Raw genomic sequence first — 13153 nt, forward strand, 5'->3', positions numbered from 1 at the left:
AATTTTATTTTAATTGAATTATTTATTTTGATTGATCATTCATGTAATATTTGCCACTTGGATGTTCTATCTGTGACAAACTTTTTTGGCTCTGTTCTTGAAACAATACACATTGACCCAGCCTACAGGTCTCAGTCGAATAAAATTTTTGGGGGACCTGAAATTAAAATGCCTTTGGATCAATCAATATCCGACAATGACAGAAGAATTTTGAGAAACTCGAACTATGAGGAGTGGCCTAATAAATTAAGTACAGAGGTAAGTTGAACATATTCCCCAACAAAATTAGTTTACGCAATTTCACGTAAAGTGTAACTCATGGAAACTGGATTTACCACACAAGAAAGTGTCCATGGTGTTGGACAACTATGAAAAACTATTCTCAGCAAAGTGAATACTTTTGAAAGCGTTGATGCTTTTGTTTGCTATGGCCTTGTTTCAATGGCTCCTCTGTTGATAATTTATGTTTGGCTATCATCGTAAATGATTGCAGCGACGCTCTTTGACACCATATGTTATGGTTACTTGCAGTGCAATTTCTCTTGAAAATGCAAATTATTTAGGGCATGATTGTATATTCCAGCACATATGTCCAAGAGAGCTGCTTATAGAGCTGTATTATGTTAGCCCTTGCTTATTTTGTCGGTGGTGGAGCACTGCCATGGTTCCGCGTGTTCTAGGTGCTATAGATCGTTTGTAGTGTAGTGGTAAAATTAAAAAATTGTTTTGTTATCTTTACAACTTTAGTGGATTAAGCAGTTAGATGTGTGAATGCAGCTCAACGTAAATTTTATTTGTAATGCATGTAAGAAACTTTGTCTTTTGTTGTAGACGTCAAATTATGGTTTATAGTTATAAAAAATGTTTCTAACAAGTATTTTAAGATACATTTTGTGAAGTGCTAATATGTTTTATGCCTTTTAAAAGTTTTTTAGGTCTGAAAAAAATGCTTGTAACTTTTGTGAAAACCTAATATGTTTTATGCCATTTTGTGAATGTGCTTTGGATAGAATTGGAAGAGACAACTCTCAAATATTTTTCAAATCTTGATTTCATTTCAGTTATTTGGAGAGGATTGATTATAGGTTTTGTAGTGAGATCCTTCACCTAGGCTACAAAACTAGACAAGTGCAAGACAAAAATGTAAAATTAAAACTGAAGATAATTTGAAACAAAATAAAGGCCAATTTAATATCATAGTGAATTCATACATCAATGCAACCTCGGACAACTTAAAAAGTGAATTTTAGTTCTAGCCATTAAAGTACTTGACAAAAATACTAGAGATTGGAATTTATTCAATTGTAATTAAAGAAAAAAAACTCCAACATCCAAATTTTATTGATTGAATTTCTGCCAAATGGAGTGATAGATTTTGAGGGTGGTGATGACTTGTTCGAGGACCAAATTAATATGGTATCTCTGTTGCTTTGGAAGAGTTGTATGTTGCGTTGGTTTTCGGACGGATTAACTTAATCTCGGTCACTGGATGAACTTCTTCGTTGCTAAGACCAGTTTCGATGAACTTAAAGGTTGTCTTTTAAGCTTGTTACATGGTAACCAAGTTTTGGCTTACAGACTGGCAGGTGGGGTTCCTCCTGAAAATCTAAGGGTGATTTTGAGCAACCCTCGATATAATCTTGTGGGTATGACTGCTGAAGCTCACAAAGTTGCTTTAATTGCTGCTATAGGGGTTGAAAATGTAACATGCAAGCTAACTGACCCCAAGACTGAGCTGCCAATGGATGAAATGATCCGATCTATATCCGATCTATTTGATCGGAGGCTTGAAATTTATTATCCTTTTTTTTATGATTGTGACAGTTCATGGGGAGATGTCCATTACAGCGAAATCATCTGATAACCTGTGCTTTGCAACCTATCTGTTCAGTGAAGCTCCACTGTCACCAGATGAGACCCATCCGTATGGATCATCTTCCCATGAACTGTCACAATCATAAAAAAAAAAAAAAAGGATAAGAAATTTCAAGCCTCCGATCAAATATCTCGGATATAGATCGGACCATTTCATCCATTGGCAGCTCAGTCTTGGGGTCAGTTAGCATGTTACATTTTCAACCCATATAGCAGCAATTAAAGCAACTAAGTTCATCGAAAAAGGTCTTAGCAACGAAGAATCCCAAATCAACCTTTTCCCCTGCACCCATTATTACCTCTCTTGCAACCATTGCTGCACATACCCAACATCAGAAGTAAGTAATCTCAAGAGCAATTCTTCCGATGTCTTCGGCTTTGATAAAGCAGCTTTCGTGTGTTCCATGTGATCTAGTGACCGAGATTAAGTTAATCCGTCCGGAAACGCAACATACAACTCTTCCAAAGCAAACAGAGATACCATATTAATTTGGTCCTCGGAATTTCAATCAATAAATCGATCTGTCTGTGAATGATATCTCTCAAGGAATACATCCGTTGATGGGCGGGGACGTTCATCATCAGGTCGACAACTGGACTTGTCATCTGAATGCCAGTGTTTTCAAGTAGAACAGAATATAAATAAGTATTGAATCCAACAAACTGGACCCTTGGGTTACACATGAATTGGCGGAGTGAGTTCTGTTGGAATATCGTGTGTTGGTGGTACCTTGTAGATAAGCACGCTAGAACCATAAGACAAAATTATTGCAACAGCACTTCCTTCAACCTCACTTCCAGCAGCTGTATACCCGATAACTAATTCGTTTCTGAGCTCTGCGTCTAAAAGTTCCGTCCACGTTCCGACATCGACAGTCACGGTTTCAATCCACTCTTTTACTATCTCTCTATCAGATGTCATTTTAACAACCATGTTTCTCAGCATGAAATCGATGTTGTAGCAAGTGTGAACAGCTGATACAACTGTTTGGTAAATCATGATGATGATGGGAAAATCTTTAGGAAAAATCTAGAATCAGTGTGAAAAGGAATACGAAAGCAAGCGAATAGAATGCGGCGGCTGCGGCTGTTGAATGCTACTGTTGTTTTTATATCTAATTTTAGGGTTTACAACATAATTGGGCTTCTTCTAAAGTAAGCCCATCTAATTTATAAGGGAGAAAGTTTGGGGGATTAAGACTATCCCCAGACACAAAAGTTTTCTCTGGAGACTCTTACATAATGCTCTTCCTGTCAAGGATGAACTCCACAAACGAGGCATTAGGTGTTCTCTGCTCTGTCCCAGATGTGAGTCCAAAATAGAAACGGTTCAACATCTTTTTCTCAATTGTGAGGTCACTCAGAAGGAGTGGTTTGGATCCCAACTAGGGATCAATTTTCACTCATCTGGAGTATTACATTTTCATGATTGGATTACCAATTTTATCCTTAAAAATGATGAAGAAACCATCATTGCCCTAACAGCCTTGCTCTACAGTATCTGGCATGCGCGAAACCAAAAGGTGTTTGAAAACATAGATGTACCTGGAGATGTTGTGATTCAACGTGCAAGCTCTAGTCTTCACAGCTTCAAAATGGCTCAAGTCTCTGATTCTGTCCTTCCCAGCAACGCTATCCCATCCTATAGCCTACAGAGCGCGCGAATTCCTAACACAGTTAAATGGAGAAAGCCTGAGAAAGACATCATCAAGTTAAATAGTGATGTTAGCTTAGCTAAAACTGACCTGTGGGGAATCGGTGTTGTAGCCCGTAACTGCGAAGGATTGGCGATGGCATCTGGAACGTGGCTCCGACATGGAATCCCTTGCGCAACTACAGCTGAAGCTTGGGGAATTTATCAAGCAATGGTGTTTGCAGGTGATTGTGGCTTCTCAAAATTTGAATTTGAGAGTGACAATGGGAATTTATTAAGATGCTTAATGGATCTGGAGAGGAAAATAGCTGTTATCTAGGATCTATAGTTGATAGTATTATCTCTCTTAGATCCAACTTTAGCCAATGTAGGTTCTTACATGGAGAATTGTTGTTCCCACATTTAGTTTGGCTATGCCACACGAGTAATTTACTCAAATGCCCCTCGGCAGTTAACTGCCGAATTATGAAATCGGCTGTAGTTAACTGCCGAGGAAAACTTCGGTAGTAAACTACCGAGGAAAACTGAAAACTTCGGCAGTTAAGAAACCTCAAATCTGTTTTTTTTTTTTTTTTATTCTTTGAGAATATTCTGCGGTCTTTATCATTTTTGATTGATTTTTCTTAATAATTCGTTTTTAATTTTATTGATTTGCCTTCCTTATTTATTTTAATTGTATTACTCCTTTAAATCTTTTTTTTTGTTATAACTGCTTTGATCTTCAACAATAGTGAATATTTTATTTCCAAAGAACTTTCACGGAATTTTCTTCTTTTATTTCCTTTTTACGGAAATATTCACAATTATTTTAATTGTATTACTCATTTGATCTTCTTCTCTTTTTGCCTATTTTATTTCCAAAGAACTTTAACGAAATTTTCTTCTTTTATTTCCTTTTTCTTTGTTTTAGGCTTAACATTTAAGTCCTCAAAAAACATTTCAATAAGTGTAAAAATTAAGTATTTGAATATTGTTTTGCAAATTACTTAAATAAAAAAAAATCTTTGTACACAATTATTTTAATGTAGAAAATATAACAACATATTATACCTTAAAAAAAATCATTGTGCACAATTATTTTAACGATTTTTTTATTGTTATTTGTATTTAAGTAATGTGCAAAACAATATTCAAATACTTAATTTTTACACTGATTTAAATGTTATTCTTATTAAGATATATACATAAGTATAATACTGCAATTGTTTAAAACGTACCAAAATAATGATTGAAACATTCAAAATCAATAAATATTATTAAAGACAATTTATGGTTTTTGTCAAAAAAAAAAAGTTTTGTTATTAATGACAATTTATGGATTTTGTCAAAAAAAAAAAAGGTTTGAGGTTTCCTCGGCAGTTAACTGCTGAAGTTTTTTTTTTCCTCGGTAGTTTACTGCCGAAGTTTTCCTCGGCAGTTAACTGCCGAAGGGTATTTGAGTAATCGTGTGGCACAGCCAAACCAAAAGTGGGAACAACAATTCTCTCTTACACGTTAGAAGAAGTGGAAATGTATTGGTAGCCCAATTAGCGAACACTTGTCCTGAAGGTTTGGATGGAAGATGTACCATCCAATGTCACCTCTTTGTATTTCTCCGACTTAATGTCTTATTAATTAAGAGTCTTTTAATAAATAAAAAATTTATAACGGTTAATTAAGTTTTTTAGTCTCTATAAAAATTCACAATTTTGTTTTTAGTCCCCACAAAATAAATCATATATTTTAGTTCTTGTGACATTTTCCTTAATCATTTTAAGAATAAAAAATGTTGATGGAACTTTTTGATGGGAACTAAATATTCTATGGAAAATTTTTAGAGACGAAAAATGCTGATGGAAAATTTTATAAGGACTAAAAAGTGTAATTTTATTTTATAGGGACTAAAAACAAAATTTTGAATATTTATAGGGACCATTTACTTAATTAATCCAGTTTATAATAAGATTATTATTACTTTTTCTCATCCTATTCTCTCCATGGTGTATCTGTTTATTCCCAAAACTAGACTTTTTCAAGATATTATATTGTATATTTCCATGATTTTTTATATTTTATTTTGAATTGTATATGTACCATTAAAGCTATAGTAGTAATATCTTTTCAGAATTGTATATTTCCTATCTCAGAAGTATTAAAAAAAGACTACTCGTATAACCCACATTTATTAATTAAACTGCTAACATCTACCTAAAATATAAATGTTCTGGACCGGCCAAAAGGGTTTTTGGACCATTACTTAGGCCCAATACAATCCAAAGCTCAAATTCCACGTTTGGTAACATCACTTGCGACGCACCACCTCTCTGCGAGGGAGGTACACGGAGCGAGTGACACCGGTTCAAACAAGCCACAACGTCTCTCTGCACGTTACCGCAATAAACTCTCTGGCGGTTACACTTCCCACGATTTCGTAACCGCCAGAGCCAGGTGTGCCATTACAACATATTTGCAGCCCTCCACCTCTATAAATAGGGGACTCAATGCAGTCCCCAAGGGAGAATCTTTTCTTCCCTCTAAACCCTCGCTCTCTGATCTCTACTAACTTGAGCGTCCGAGTGCCTACAGGTACACACCCCTCATCCGCTCCAAGAAGCATTCTAATGCATTCCACCACCGTCACTGCCACCGCATTCAAAGCACCGACAGTCACCTCCTGATCAGGTACGATCAGTGTCGCCGTCTGCGGGAAATATATAAGCTCTCCCCGTTTTTGTACTCCTAAAAACCAAAGCTTTCCAAAAAAAACATACCATGGCTGCCAACGGTGCCAGCTCCCAGATACGAATTGAGATATGCATCCCTCAACGGGATGGTATGACATCCTCACCTTCACCGGTGGACACACCTAGAGAGGAACCAACACAGATAGTTCCGCTCCAACAAAGACCTCTGTAGGGTCCCCTACGACCTACAGAGAGACCTGAAGATGCAACATCAACTAGTGTACTCATCGGTAACCTGATCCGCACGGTTCAACGACAGACGTTTTTAATCGAGGAACAGAACCGACGCCTGATGGATCTGGAGCAAACACGCCCACTAATCCGAACCAAATGGACTCCTTCCCCAGTATGTAGCAGAAGAGGGAGGAGCCCTCGCCAATCACATTTCAGATCCCCGCGACACTCGTTGAGCATCAAATCTCCAAGCTACACCAGGAGATGGACAAGAAGGAGATCACCTCGACGGTCTCCACCCAGACGATCTCCTCCAAGGCGGACTCCCCTTAGGAGATCCCCTCCACGCCGGACTCCCCCGGGGAGATCTCCGCCCAGGTATAACGAGCGCTCTTGGTCATCCTCCAGCTCCGAGGACACTCGTGATACCCGAACTGACCGTAACACTTACGGTCCGTTCACACGGCGTATCCGAGAAGCTCCTATTCCACGCGGACTGGAAAAGCCTCCGCAGATGGACTCATACGACGGGACAACCGACCCGGACGAGCACATTAAGAATATCGAGGCAGTTTTCACTTACCGATCGGTGCCGATTGTAACGCCCTCTTTGAATTATTTGTTTTATTTAATTATTTGATTGAGTTTAGAGTCTTTTTGAATAATTTATTTGATTTATGGTGATGTGTGATATTTTGTTATGTTACATGTTGGTATTTGTTAGTATAATATATATGTTATTTGGTGTAGAAATATATTATATTATATTATATTATATTATCTAGTGTAGAAATATATTTATTATTTAGTGTAGAAATATATTTATTTTTTAAAAACTGCACATGTTATATTCTTACTTTTCTTTTGTCAATCTCTTTGTTCAATATGACAATGCTCAATGAAAAAACAAAGTAATAATAAAAAAAATGAGAGAAAAAATGATTGATAATGAATTTATGACAATAAATGTTTTCATTTTTTTCCTAATTAGATGTTAAAGGGAGAAATTGGTGTAGGATAATTATTTTGTAGATAGTTTTAAACCTTTGGATTAAATGTGATGAATGGATGAGATTTGGTGTCAAACTAATTTTGACACCATGATGTCATTTGATCCTATCCCATCTTTATATGTTCGAGAAAAGTAAAAGCTAAGGTATAGCTTGTGGTTTTTTAAGTGTATTCAGTACACCAGCTTCTGTTTATTATTATACTTTCCAACTTCACTTCCATTGGGTGTTAGTTTGATGGTGGGGACATCTCTTTTTTTTCTTTCCAAATCAAGGTACATATACAAGATAAAGTTAAAGAAAATGGCAAGCTTCAAGAGATAATCTATACATTAAAGCATACCCATAAGGAGCTCTTTTTAATTTCAAAGGCAAACCGATAAAAGCATCAAAGTCGGATTCTCCAAAAATCTTTCCCCTCACTTTCATTGTCACAAGTTTCTCTATCTTAGAAGTTAGATCCAACATCCCTGCAGCTACTACACTGAGTGAAAACTGCAGGGATCCAAACAAGTTACTCTTTTAGTCTCTTTTAACCATCTGATCAACATTGTGATGTATACTCAAAACTGAAGTATACACCGAAGAAGCTATATTGACAACTTCAGTGTTATAAAAACAAAACACGACTGATCTGAAAAATGAAAATGAATTTCCAACCATAAAAGTGACCAGTCAATCTTATTGAACATAAATATAAACAAGGAATCAAAGCTTGACTCATTTCTAATTTTCAAACCTGTGTTTGATGTCTTTTTGTTTTGGTACAGAAGGAAAGGAAAACAAACACTAAAGTAGGTCCTATTTTTATTGCACCAGTGTTCAATCATATCAGTATCACTATATCAGCATCAAATTCTTTTATTCAAATTTGTAAATGAAGTATGTGTCCATATATGATATATCAGCCAGCATTACAATATTCTCATGCCTAAAAAGCAGTCTAAAGAGAAAAAGAACTTTGGGAATACAAGTGGACTTGAAAACAAAATGGATATATTTCGAAATTACAAAATCACCTTTCTTGAGGTTCACAATAATTTAAGGCAACTCAGTACTGAACAGAATGTACTGCATCCATGAAGGAAGCTATTCTTGATTGATCCTTCTGAATGCCATCTGATGCACATATGCCACTACTGACATCCACTCCTCCAGGTTTGAGACTAGACAAAGCCTCACCAACATTCTCAGGATTGACCCCTCCTGCCAAGAGCCAGCCATATTTGCTTCTAATTTTTGGTAATTTAAACTGGGCCCAATCAAATGCTTCCCCACTGCAAAGACCTCTCATGAGTTCTAAAACATTATTATGCTGAAAAAACAGATTGTTTGACAACCAATTAACAATTAAGCTTTTACAACAAGACCTGTGTCTTTACCTGCCACCCTTTGCACTATCTACCAGAACCCAATCAACTAGAGGACATTCTTCATCAGGAATTGTGTTTAAAAGGCTCCCATCAGCATTTGCATGGAGAACATATATTACACGATTTTCCTGAATCAAAGATGGGAAAGCTGCCCGCGAACCAGATCCATGAAGCTGCATTGTCCAAACTCAAGATTTGAATGTCACCAAGCATTTAACTGTCGTTGAACATACATAAAAATCGGGTAAAAATGTACCTGCACAAACTCAAGATTTGATGCATCAGAAGCTCTTAATATTGTTTCTGCATCATCATCCACAAATACTCCAACAGGCTCTGCTCCATAATCTCTTGCAACTTTTGATATCTCCTTTGCAACAGAAAGTGAAACAGAACGTTTTGAGTTTGGCCACACAATCATTCCAATAAAGTTTGCTCCAGCTTCGGCCGCCATAGCAGCATCTTTAGCTGATGTAATGCCACACATCTTAACCAAAGGCTTAATCTTTTCAGGTTCCTTTGATGAACATGAAACGTTTGCCAACTCAGTAAGTTTGCAGGAAACTTCATACTTTGGACCGAATCTTATGCTAGAAAATTGAAGCTTATTTCCTCTCAAACCTACAGAAATTATATTTAAATGTTTCAGATAGAACCTGGTACTTCGAAATTTGATGCTTATTTCCTCTCATCCCTTCATTAGGCTTTCATTTAAATAGTGGCTCATTTACGATTTATGACGTAGATCCATGAATATGATGCTTTCAAACAATACAAGCAAAAACAAGAAACTAAACCTACATGAGGAATAAGTGCTACTTAGATTTCCGGAAAATTGAGACATATACTCAGTAAATAAAGACTAGACTACCTGGAATCGGTCTTTTGTGGAAGTTTGTGGCTCTAAGTTCCAAGTAACTCCCAGTTGTTAAACCTGTACAAAAAGAAAACATAACTTGCAAGGTCACAAGAACAATAATGTACATGGAAAATTGAAGCACATAAAAATTCATGGTCACCAATAATAATAACATAAAAATGCTAAGTAGCTACATGAATTGTGGATATGTAAAGAGATTAGTTAATGCATTTAGTAGTCGGTTAGCTTTCAGCTAGAAGAATTAGTTAGAAATGAGTTCACTGTATATATATCTCACTCAGATCTGTAATGTTTACCAAGCACATTGGCTTACCGCAAATTCTCTCTTCTTCTCTTGATTAGGATATCTTTATGGTGTTAGAGCTTTGGACCTTCAATAGAGGCTGAAGCTATGCGTTCCTTAAGCTCATTCTTGTTCAAATTCGGTGAAGCCAATTTCTTAGCATGGAAATCAAGCATTAGCTTACAATAAGAGGCTACAACCTTCTTCGTCAAGTGAAAATGCAGTTCCTCATAATTATGTGTATAAAGCATAAACTCAATGGCAAATTGGCAATCTTAGTTTCGTGTAGCTCAGCTGGGATGGGATCATCAAGATCAACTTCTGGTATCATGGTTTGTTTCAATGCCAGAACCTCTCACTGTTTCCATGGTAAGGTGTGATCATGCGTATCAAATTTGGCAGGAGCTAGGAACATTCCTTGCCTCTTAACCCAAAGCCAATATCAAGGAGCTGAAAGTGAAACTCAAGGGTGTGGAGAAAATAGGTGCGTATTGTGATTTGACTGGGGCTTATGCAGATAAAAGAAGGCCAACTGCAGGCTATTTCATTTTCCTCGAAAGAAAATATGGTGGCATAGTCATGATAAAAGCAATAGTTGTTCCAGATCTAGCTTTGAGACAAAGTTAAGTAGTATCACTATCAGATCTAAGTAAATCACAAGAAATAAACTAATTCCCAGTTTACAATTCAGAAGCACAATAAACAATTACTCAGGGTTTTTCATTACTCAAACTGACAGAACAAACAAATTGATTATCTATACAACACCGGCATTTCTGATCGAAGGCTATTTCGTTATCGACACGAGTCAGTGTTCAATACAAACACATGTCAGTACATTCCATTCTATCATTTTCTCAAATTATTATGAGTGCTTCATAGCTAATAGCAAGTGCATAATGAGGAAACAAGAAAACAGCAGAGCAAGCACTACATAATTTCTCTCAATTCTTGATAAATTGATTCAACTATTAAACATGTTATTTTTGAAATAATAGTGAATATAACAAAATGATGTCAGCTATGAAATTCATCAAACAAGTGGGGTGCACTAATTTCAGGTAAGAAAGCATGCACGAAGAGTAAAATGAAATTGAAATTGGTAAGAAGAGAAACCTGAAAACATAGTGAAACTTTGGAATAGCTCGCCACTACAGAGTCCACTTTCGTCGCAAAGCCCGTCTCAACCTCAATCGACTCTAACTCTGTTCCACGACAGAACTTGGTTTAATTTGTTTAGATCGTTTTTTTTTTTCAGATTATGTCTCAATTCATCTGCATTTTGTCATTTGCATACAAAATTGTTTAAATCAAACAATTAAAGGTAAGTGCAATTCGGGTTTGTTAAATTTTAATTACATTTTTTATTTTAGTGTTATTGCAGATTATTACATTTTTTTTTGAAGGAATTGTAGATTATTCCAGGAAGTTTTAATTATGATAAAATACATATTAAGGTTATTTTTTATTTATAGCATTTTTTATTTATTGCAGGAAATTCTTTTTAAAAGGAAGAACACAGACAGGTAAAATAATTTCTTTTCATCTTTACAAAACCATGAAAATGATCATTAAACTCATTATTTCTTTAATTTTTTATCTTCATTTTATTGTTGAGCTTCATATGACATATTTAACAAACTATAGAATCTTCAACATCACATATGAGGCAAAACAAGAAAATGTATAAAGATGAGAAGTTAAAGAAAGAATACATATCCAAAAACAGTCCTAACACAATTTTACAATTATATCAACAACAAAAAAGCAAATATACAAAATATATTCATTAGAAAATGCTGATGATTGTGCCTTCTTAGTTTGTTTGTTGTTTGTCTTGCAAACTTGTCAGCTGATCTAATGTTTATCCTTTCATTGTCAGGAAGATTCCAGATCACATACGAGCAATAAGGAAAAAAAAAAAAAAAAGAGCCCATAAATAAGAGATAGAGGGATGAGCAGCTGATTCTCAGAGTGAAAGAATTGAGAATATGGTTTAGTATCAGTTTGGTTTTATTTTTTTATTTCGGCTTTGTAAATAAATAAAAAACTATGTTTTTAGTTAAACCACAACAAGTAAAGTAATAGCATAAAGTGAATTCTTTAGAAAGAAATTAATATTATTTGAGTCATATTACAAGAAAATGTAAGTGAAATTTTTGTTAAATCATAACAAGTAATAACAGAAAGTGAAAAAAAAATTCTTTTGATTTACAAATAAAAATTTTATTCTTCTGTAAAAAAAAAATCCTAAATTCTGAAGAAAAAAAAAAAAGGCTGTTCTATAGATTTTTGTTATCAATCTGTAGTATAAAAAAAAAAACAGACTTTTTTATCAGTAGCATCAGAACTAAAAAAGATTCATCTGCAAAAGAAATTTTTACATCTCTAGAAATAAAACAAAATCACATCCAATTTCATATTTGTATTGTTGTTGTTGCATGTAATGGAAACAAAATATGTAAAGAACTTGACCTTGATGAAGACAATAGCCCAGGTTTAAGTGTTTGTGTAAAAATTCTGACCCAGATCTGGAAAACACGTAAGCTCTTTCCCGGCGCGGTGGTTGCAAGCTCCGGCGTGGTGGTCACCGGCGAAGGTTGTCCGTTCCTGATTTTTTTTTTAAATGGGTTTTGTAGAGAAGATGGAGGGGACTCTTTTTATGGTGATGGATTTTCAAAAGCTTGTGCGTGGATGTCAAGATCTAGCCGAAAAGATGGTCGTAGGGAAATTTAAAATCATCTTTGAGTTGAAATAAATTTGATAGAGTATAATTACAGATGAAAAGGAGAGGATGAAGATGGTGGAGCAATGTAACGACCGCCGGAGACACACTGAAGGAGGCGGCGGCGGCGGCGGCTAGGGCTTGTTTGAGAATGAGAGAGTTTTCTAGATTTCTTTGGTGAAGAGAGAGAAAATTAACTTTGAAATAAATATGGTGTCTCTGTTTGGTAAAAATAGCGGATAGTTGATAAGCTGATAGCTTTTAGCTGATAAGCTAACTGATAACTTTTAGCTTATAAGCTAACTGAAGTGTTTGGTAAAAATAGCGGTTCAACTAGCTGATAAATGTAAAATGACATGAAGGGTATTCTTAATTCATAATAAAAATTATATCATTAATTTAAGTATTTGTAATTTTGTAAACTAATTTTTCTTTAAAAAAATACTTTAAATTTAT

The 13153-nt window shown here is 35.3% G+C and overlaps 1 protein-coding gene and 1 long non-coding RNA gene across 10 annotated transcripts; both read right to left on the minus strand.

Moving 5' to 3' along the window:
- Positions 1 to 1165: 1165 nt before the first annotated feature.
- LOC112420435 (uncharacterized) lies at positions 1166 to 3901 on the minus strand. 2 transcript variants are annotated; one of them, XR_003010506.2, is made up of 3 exons: positions 3621 to 3901; positions 3421 to 3543; positions 1166 to 2859 (listed from the first exon to the last, which is right to left on the minus strand). It is a non-coding gene; the product is annotated as an uncharacterized lncRNA (long non-coding RNA). The 2 variants fall into 2 exon arrangements; XR_003010505.2 differs by having other exon boundaries at positions 1166 to 3543.
- Positions 3902 to 8257: 4356 nt separating this feature from the next.
- On the minus strand, positions 8258 to 12912 carry LOC112420131 (N-(5'-phosphoribosyl)anthranilate isomerase 1, chloroplastic). Of its 8 annotated transcripts, none has more exons than XM_039832371.1 (7): positions 12448 to 12912; positions 11089 to 11177; positions 10003 to 10422; positions 9681 to 9743; positions 9066 to 9430; positions 8819 to 8982; positions 8258 to 8713 (listed from the first exon to the last, which is right to left on the minus strand). In XM_039832371.1, the coding sequence occupies exons 5-7, from the start codon at positions 9294 to 9296 to the stop codon at positions 8488 to 8490; spliced, it is 621 nt and encodes a 206-aa protein (XP_039688305.1). In that variant the 5' UTR covers positions 9297 to 9430; positions 9681 to 9743; positions 10003 to 10422; positions 11089 to 11177; positions 12448 to 12912; the 3' UTR covers positions 8258 to 8487. The 8 variants fall into 8 exon arrangements, with proteins under 8 accessions (XP_039688305.1, XP_039688303.1, XP_039688304.1 ...); XM_039832369.1 differs by having other exon boundaries at positions 10003 to 10578; XM_039832370.1 differs by having other exon boundaries at positions 10003 to 10582.
- Between the last annotated feature and the right edge of the window lie 241 nt (positions 12913 to 13153).

The sequence above is a fragment of the Medicago truncatula genome, chromosome 3 (genome assembly GCF_003473485.1).
Source record: "Medicago truncatula cultivar Jemalong A17 chromosome 3, MtrunA17r5.0-ANR, whole genome shotgun sequence".
Classification (NCBI taxonomy): Eukaryota; Viridiplantae; Streptophyta; class Magnoliopsida; order Fabales; family Fabaceae; genus Medicago; species Medicago truncatula.

Excerpts from the sequence above, each read along its gene's own strand:
- LOC112420131 (XM_039832365.1), bottom strand. Across the intron at positions 9,431-9,680 it reads CCACAAAAGACCGATTCCAG|GTTTGAGAGGAAATAAGCTT; the intron begins GTAGTCTAGTCT and ends TAATTTCTGTAG. Across the intron at positions 8,983-9,065 it reads CAAATCTTGAGTTTGTGCAG|CTTCATGGATCTGGTTCGCG; the intron begins GTACATTTTTAC and ends TGGACAATGCAG.